The sequence below is a fragment of the Budorcas taxicolor genome, chromosome 22 (assembly GCF_023091745.1).
Source record: "Budorcas taxicolor isolate Tak-1 chromosome 22, Takin1.1, whole genome shotgun sequence".
Classification (NCBI taxonomy): domain Eukaryota; kingdom Metazoa; phylum Chordata; class Mammalia; order Artiodactyla; family Bovidae; genus Budorcas; species Budorcas taxicolor.
In genome coordinates, this window is record NC_068931.1 from 58,706,286 (window position 1) to 58,713,829 (window position 7,544).

At 57.4% G+C, this 7,544-nt stretch overlaps 1 protein-coding gene across 1 annotated transcript; it reads right to left on the bottom strand.

The window, feature by feature from the left end:
* Positions 1-3,235: 3,235 nt before the first annotated feature.
* Positions 3,236-7,339, bottom strand: RAX (retina and anterior neural fold homeobox). Its single transcript, XM_052660614.1, has 3 exons — positions 7,051-7,339; positions 6,483-6,739; positions 3,236-3,739 (listed from the first exon to the last, which is right to left on the bottom strand). Exons 1-3 carry the CDS (start codon positions 7,337-7,339, stop codon positions 3,236-3,238), a joined length of 1,050 nt encoding a protein of 349 aa, XP_052516574.1.
* Positions 7,340-7,544: the final 205 nt, after the last annotated feature.

Sequence of the window (7,544 nt, forward strand, 5' to 3'; positions counted from 1 at the left end):
GGTTCCTGTCCCGCTGCGGTGCACACATGTAGCATCGTCTGGACCAAACACGCAGCCGCATCGTGGAAGAGTCAAGGGCCACTTCCCAAGGGATGCAGGTTTACTGGGGGCGGGGGGACTTTCCCCAGAGTCCTAGAAAGGCGGGTGCCCCCCCCCGCCCACACACACACACCAATCACAGCCGGGAGAGTCTAGTTTCGGAAGCTGGGGCTCTTCCTTGGCCGCCGCCTCCGCAAACTGCTTTTCGTAGCTGTGAGCTTGCGCGGCGGCCCCGGGTATTTCTCGGTCGTCTAGGGTTTTAACACTCTTTACCGCAAGCCATTCTCACGTCCAGCCTGAGTAAAGTACCGCCTGTCCGCCTCACCTGCACCCCTCCTCCTGGAGCTGGGAGCTTGACTCACTGAGGGCCCTTAAAGCCGCCCTGCCAGGCAGCCCGTAGAACTGCGTAGAGAGGGTCCTCGGCTCGTCCACATCTCCCCCCCGGAAGCCCAGGAAGGCACTCACAGCTAGCATCCATTCCTCGGCATCTCATTCCCAGCGTGGCCTAATTAGCTGTTCGTGGGAACTGGAATTAAGGAGTCCTTATTCAGCAAATATTTCCTGAACATGCGATATGATCGTGAATTGATAGAGGACTTCTAGTTATTCCAGCTCCAAGGCCTACGAGCAGAGTTGATTGGTGCAACCTCTCCAATACCTCAGTCTCCTCATTCATAAAATGGGGCTAGTTAAATCTTCCTGGCAAAGTCCTTGTGAGGCTTCACTGAGATGAAAACCACTTAGAAGAGAGCAGGCGCACAGTAAGCTTTCAATGGTGATTAGCTATTAGGATTTTGATCATCCTCCAGGGACTTGTTCCTGAATCCAGGTATGGTTCAGTCTGTTGGTGCCTAAAGAGATGGTTTAGAATATTCATTCTCAGAGTAAAAGAAGAGAGGAAAATGGTGGAAAGCTGCATCTGCAGAAAGGGAAAAAAAAAAAAAAAGAATAGGAAGGAAAATGGCAGAGAGGAGACAGAATGAGCAATGAAAATGACCTAAGGAAATCAAAGTAGATGCTAATGGTGAGAAAGGAAAGGTCAGAGGTGTCCAGGACTAAGGTGAAATGGTGGAATAAGTGTGGTACTCACCTGAAGCTTCAGGTACCACCGAAGTTCTCAGAATAAATTATTCCTAGTAAAATGAGGGCATTGAAGGATGAAAGAGAAGATAGGCCAAAGTGAAATTTACTTATTTATCCTGAGTTTACCTATTTTTTTTTTTCCCTGCCAAGAGCTGATATCACTTGGGCCACTCCATTCATTTCTCTTGTCAGAGAAAAGCATTAAATGTATTACTCCCTACCTTCCTGGAAAGGGGCTTCCCAGGTATCTCAGTGGTAAAGAATCCATCAGCCAATGCAGGAGACGCAGGTTTGATGCCCCAGGATTTGATCCTCCAGAGTCAGGAAGATCCTCTGGAGGAGGAAATGGCAACCCACTCCATTATACTTGCCTGGGAAATCCCATTGACAGAGGTGTTGGGGGTCTATAGGCCCTGGGGTCACAAAAGAGTCGGACATGACCTAAATAGCAACAACGGCTTAGGGAAAACAACCCACTCAATAAATTCTTACTAACCAGCTTACTATGTGTTAGGCTCCAGAGGAGGGCCTAGGGGTACACAGCCCTGGTTATGCCCAGACTCTAAGGACCCACAGGGCAAGGACTGGGTCCTGTGATGACGCTCTCTCCATTTCCAGCCCCGACAGTCCTCCTTTCCCCGGGTAGGTTTCAGGAACCCAAGGGCCGCACAGGGATACTCTGGATCAGAGGGGTGGGATCACAACGTGTATTGCCTTCTGCCAGGTCGCCAAGAGTTTACACCATGCGGTAAACTACCCATCTTTGCCATTTCCCAGGGAGGCCCGGCTCGTCGCAGGAGGAAAGGGGGCTGGGGTGGTTCACTAACGTCCTAACGACCCTCAGACAGTACTCTGCGAGAACCCCTCGAGATGCTGACGCCCGTAGAGACTTCTGAATTTCTCCCCCAGCCCTAGCGACGGCGCCAAAGAACTGCAATCCTGTCCATGACGCACCCGCGAGGAGTGCGCCCCGGGTCGCGGCGCACAGCGCTCCAGGACATCCTTCCGGAGTGCGGCTGCCAGCCCCACGCGCGCCACGCCGAACCGCTGGGCTGGGAGGAGCGGAGCGGTTCTGGGAGGCGACACTGAGACCCGGAGCTGACGAACATCGGCCTGCTCCAGCCTCCGGAGCACTAATGTCATCAACCATGGGTAGCAGGGGAGCTGGTGACCTGGACAAGGATCTTAGAGGCGTCTGGGGCCGTTGCGGGCTGGCAAAAGGGAGGCGGGGCCGCCAGGAGCTTCGAGAAGTTCAGCTCTTACCCTGGGAAGATGGTATGGGTGGATGCTTCCTATTGGAGTCAGTCCTTCCAAGTAGCGGCTGCAGCCGGGCTGTTAGGGTATCGAGGGGCTGGGAACGCGCAGGCAGCTGAGCCTTTGGCTCCAAGCACCCAGAACCCCGCACACTCGTAGGCGCCCGTCGCCGCAGGAGAGGGGAGCTCGGGTCTAGGGCGCCGCGGGGTCGTGGACGCGGGAGAGTCCGAGTAAGGATGTGCGGCCCGAGGCGGGGGGGGGCGGGGGGCGGCCCGGCTCCTCCGCAGCCAACTGCTTTTCCGGCAACACCCGATCCATCACCCGAGCGCCCCCAGAACCCGCATTCATACACACAGCTTCCTCCGTGACCCCGCAGTCCTGAGAGCGCTGAACCAGTCAAACCAAAACAGGTCAATCTTTAATTCTCCGCCCCACCTCAATTCTTTGAAGCTACTTATTACAAACAGTCCCTCACACTTTCTCCGTCTCCCCTTCCTCCCAGTCGTCCTTGTTCCGGGTTGCCACGCCGCCCTGGAGGGGCCGAGGTCAGAGGCTTCGAGTTCCTTGAACCTGGAGGCTCCGGGGCCCGCCGGGTGGGGGCAACGATGCCACCTGTCTCCGTCCAGCAGCGAGGCCAGGGGTCCGTGGGGACGTAGGGGTGGCCAGAGGGCCTCGACTGGCCTGGGAGTCAGCCCTCCGGGGCGAGCCAGGCGCAGATGCCCGACCTGGACCCGGCTGTTGCGGTGGCGCTGGGCAGGAGGGGCCGAGCCCGGGAGACCCAGGGAGAAGGGGTGCAGGCGCCTGCGGCTCAGGGTCGGCTCCCGGGACGGCGTCTGGCCCGATCGGGTCCCCGGGGCCCCTAGAGGGCCTGCCACGGCTTCCCGATGGCCTGGATGTGCTCCTTGGCCTTCAGGCGCAGCGCTGCGATGCTGCTGTTGCGCGGGTCCGCCTCGTCCAGCGGGAACTTGTCCCCGAAGCCGGGCCCGCACGGGTAGGCGGGCGGCGGCGGCGGCGGCGGCCCGAGGGGCTGCAGGCCGGGGCCGAGCGGCGGGGAGTTCAGGAAGGGCGGCGGCGGCGGCGTGTAGCTGGCGGGCAGGCTCTGCGCCGGCGGCCCGAAGCCCGGCAGGCTCTGCAGCGCCGTGGCGCCCCCGGCCGGCAGCGGCGGCCCGAGCCACGACTCGAGCGGCAGGGCGCCCCCCGCCGGCCCGCCGCCGCCGCCCCCGGGGCCCGCCCCGAGGGGCGCCAGGGCCGCGGCGGGCGGGGAGCGGCTGAAGGAGAGCAGGGGCGAGTCCTGGAGCTTCATGGACGACACCTCCAGCTTCTCCTGCCGCCGCCACTTGGCGCGTCGGTTCTGGAACCACACCTGCGGAAGGCAGCAGGGCGCTGTCGGGGTGCGGAGGGCGCAGGACTCCCCGTTCCCGAGGAAAACCTGGGCTCCCTGGCTCCCCCTGCGCCTCTCATCCCCCGACCCCTGCTGCACACCCGCGGTGCCCTTCTGTTCTGTCCCGTCTGCCCAAGGCTACCCTCTTCCCTCCTGCGCTCTGACTCTGTCCCACCCCGGTCCTCCGTGGTGGTTCCACCCTGTCCTTGTTTCACCTCACCCTTAGCTGTGGTTGTTTCCAACTCCTGGCATCAAACAGGCGGAGGAGAAAATGAAGTTAACCCTGGAACCGGACCGTGGGAAACCCGATCTCACTAAATTTCTGAGACTGCTGGCTGGCGCCCCATCCTGACATTTCGCTTTAGACCCGGCTCACAGTGGCCTATCTACTTCTGCCTCCGTTATAAACATAGATATAAACGAAGGCTCGAAGTACTCTAACTGACAACACTGGCTGTTAAAATGGACCTGTCTCCACATTAGTGGTTACAGTAACTGACAGGACAAACTAGGTTGATTTTATTATCCCGGGCATATTTAAATATGCATGTTGCCGCTCTCCTAAGATTTTCATTTTTATTTAATTGATATCTGACTCATATTTCTGATATTTCTTAAAAATGGCTTTCGAGGATTACAATAGTTCAAGTTTAATAGTCTACTTTTATTGTATGGAGTTAGTTTTGACATGACCCTAAGATGAATTCAATGAGTTCAAGTTTCGCTTTTTGTTTTAGAGAGTCCATGCCAAGAGTGAAGTCTCTCTTCTTTAAAGAGTGAAGTCTCTTAATGCTGAAACTTCCATTGCTAATTTGATAAAAAGCACAGGAGAGGGCATAATCAAGGCTTCACTACCAAGTTACCACCGGGGAAACAGAACACAGAGAATTGGTCTAGTTTAGTGCAGAATCTAGAAGGAGCTTTGGCCAAACTGGTGGCTTCAGCATTGAATTTATGAAGGAAAATGTGGGAAAGGTTGACACCTCCAAAGGGAGACAGCAGTTCTGAGTTAATAATAGGGAGAGGGACTCCCTAGGAAAACTGAGAAAAAAAAAAACAAACACCCAACACCCGAGCAGAGCAGGGCAACTGTCTGCAAGGCTGGGATTTGGTGGGTGGGAGAGAAAGAACAGAAAATGCAGATTCCCTGGGCCCCTTTCTATAAATGATTCATCTGTGTATCCCAGACCCTAATTTCCCCAGAAACATTAGATATATGAACACTGGCACATCCCACTGCCCCCCACCAAATCCCACTCCATCCCATGAAATATCAGCTATAGGCTTTAGGTCCCGTATCCAGAGTTCCAGGGCTAAGTCTGCTCTTCTCCTGCTTTACTGCTCTCTCAACACAGTGGGGACCCTGTGATCCCCCCCATCTGGTGACATCATAGCCGTGTGTTAAGCACACACCATATGCCGGGGCCACTGTGCTGGCCCTGTGATAGAGAAGTCAGACACTGTTCTCAAGAAGGACACATCTTAGACAAGAAGCAAACATCCCTGAACAAGTCAAGAGGGAAGGAACAAGAAAAGGAGAAGGAAGGTGGCACAGTGGTGTGGAGATAGCCCTTGAATGGGCTGGGCCTGTATCCCAGAGGGGCACTGGAGGGCTTTGCCCTTTCCTTTTCCTTCATTTTTCACTTGTTTTCTTCCCTTCTCCTTACCCCACCCTCCCTCCCTGTAAAGCAGGTGCTGAAATGTCCACCCCTTCAGTGAAACCCTTGCAGCTCCTCTGCCCAAAATTAGGAGAAATTGAACTGTCCTTGCTAGTTAGTGCTAAGTCACATTAGGGAACTATGTTTTAAAACCATGACATTAACTCATTAGTTTAACCCCTTTAACTAAGTAGAAAAGACAAAAAGCAAGAGTCTGTCCGCTTTTACTTTTTAAGACAAGGCTAAAAGCCCCAAAGTCTGACTGAGTTTCCTCCCTTCCTGGAAATCCAACTCATTACACACACACAGAAGTCCCATCTAAACCCCACGGCCTTACAGATGCCGCGAAATTTGTTCCCAATGTCTCCCCTTCAGGCCTCTCCCAATTTGGAAATCCTCCCAGATTTTTCACAGATGACTAGCAAATATTTAAGGCTTTCAAATATTTTAATGATCAGGGATTAAAGATAATTCAGCCTTAATTAAAGCGAAAACCCCTTTAAATAAAAAAGAAAAGGGCCTCTGCAGCAGCGGGAAGTTTGGCTGGAGGTGCACCAGAGAAGCAAAAGTCAGTTTCTTAAGCAAATCCTCCGAAAGTTTCAACTGTGAGGCGCCAGGCTCCCATAAGAAGACAGGGTTTTCGTTTGCAAGGAGGTGCACACGGTTATCAAACAGGGTGGCATTTGGGGCCTCAATCCGGTTACACTGGAGCCGCTGTCTACACTCTCTCTCCACTCCGAGTTTCCCGACCACCCCCCTCCCAGAGCCCCCTCCCCAGTCCAGGATGCTGTCGCCTCTCCATCTCGTCAGCCATTCCCAACTCCTTTAGTTTAGAAGCAGGGCACCCCAAAGGGGAGATGCTACTACGAACTGGAACAGATCGTCCAAGGGCCGGTGCGCGGGGCGCATGGAAAATCAGTGACGCTCCCAAAGGGCTCTGGGCGAGCCAAGTCGAGGAAGGCCCACGGGGAAAGTGCCGCCATAAGCGCGAGGCCGCCCGAGGAGTCTAGGGAGCACCGGCGAAGCCTGAGCCACCCGCTCTCCTCGGGCCCATCTGCGCTCTTTACCTGGACTCGGACCTCGGGTAAGTTGACTTTGCCTGCCAGCTCCTCGCGGCTGTACACGTCGGGGTAGTGCGACTTCTCGAACGCGCGCTCCAGCTCGTGCAGCTGGTACGTGGTGAAGGTCGTGCGGTTCCGTCGATGCTTCTTTTTGGGCTGCTCCTCCTCCGACAGCTTCGAGTCGCCGGGGGCGGACGGTCCTCCAGGAAGCCCAGGGCTCGGTCGAGGCTCCCCGGTCTCCTTGGGGCAGTAGGGGCGGGGGGCTGGGACGACGAGACCCCCGACGGTCAGAGACACTTGCTCGGCGTACACGGGGGCCGCCCTGCCTACCCACGTGGGCTCCGAGCTGGCCCAAGGAGGTGGGGGGTGAGGGCTGCGAGGGGTCCCTAAGCTTTCCCAGAGCACAGGTGGGAAGCCCTTGCTATGCACACAACCCCCGCCCCCCCCCCCCCAACCCAGCTCCGCGCCCAGATGCTTTAACAACAGTAAAGGCAGGGGCACTCTCCTCTTCTCGCAGAGTTCCTGAGTCTGGGAGCCCTAAGAGGGTCTCGGAGCAGCCCGGGTGTGCACTCACCTTCGTACTCCGGGGTTGGCGCCGGGGCGGGCGGCGGAGACGGTTCGGCGCCTCCGGCAGGCGCCTTGGGGCCGGAGGGCCGCGCGCCCGGCCTCCTATCCCGCTCCTTGGTGCCCCGGGCTGCCCGCTCCTCCGGGAAGGAGCCGAGGACCCCGTCGTCCTTGGTAAATCCCAGGATGGCTTCGATGCTGTGCAGCCGCGAGGTGCTCCCGCTGGGGCTGCGGAGCAGGTGCCCGGCGAGCGAGAAGCTGCCGTCGGCCATGGCTGGGGCGCAGCCCGGCAGGTGCATGGGGGGCGCCGGGGCCGGGAGGACGCGGCCCGCGCTCTCGGCTTCGCAGCCGGCCCAGAAGACCGAAAGCAGAGGCTCGAAGTCGGCTCCCCCGGGGGCGGCCGTCCAGCCCGAGGGGGACCAAACTGCGGCCAAGAGCCGCGAGCGCCGCCAGCCCCGCCTGCGCGCACTAGAGGCGGGCGAGCGCCGGGTCCGTGGGCCCCTG

Bases quoted from the DNA above. Each gene is read 5' to 3' on its own strand.
- RAX (XM_052660614.1), bottom strand. From the start codon at position 7,339: ATGCACCTGCCGGGCTGCGCCCCAGCCATGGCCGACGGCAGCTTCTCG. The intron at 6,740-7,050 runs GTGAGTGCACAC...TCGTCGTCCCAG, and splicing joins GCCAACCCCGGAGTACGAAG to CCCCCCGCCCCTACTGCCCC. The intron at 3,740-6,482 runs GTAAAGAGCGCA...TGCCTTCCGCAG, and splicing joins TACCCGAGGTCCGAGTCCAG to GTGTGGTTCCAGAACCGACG.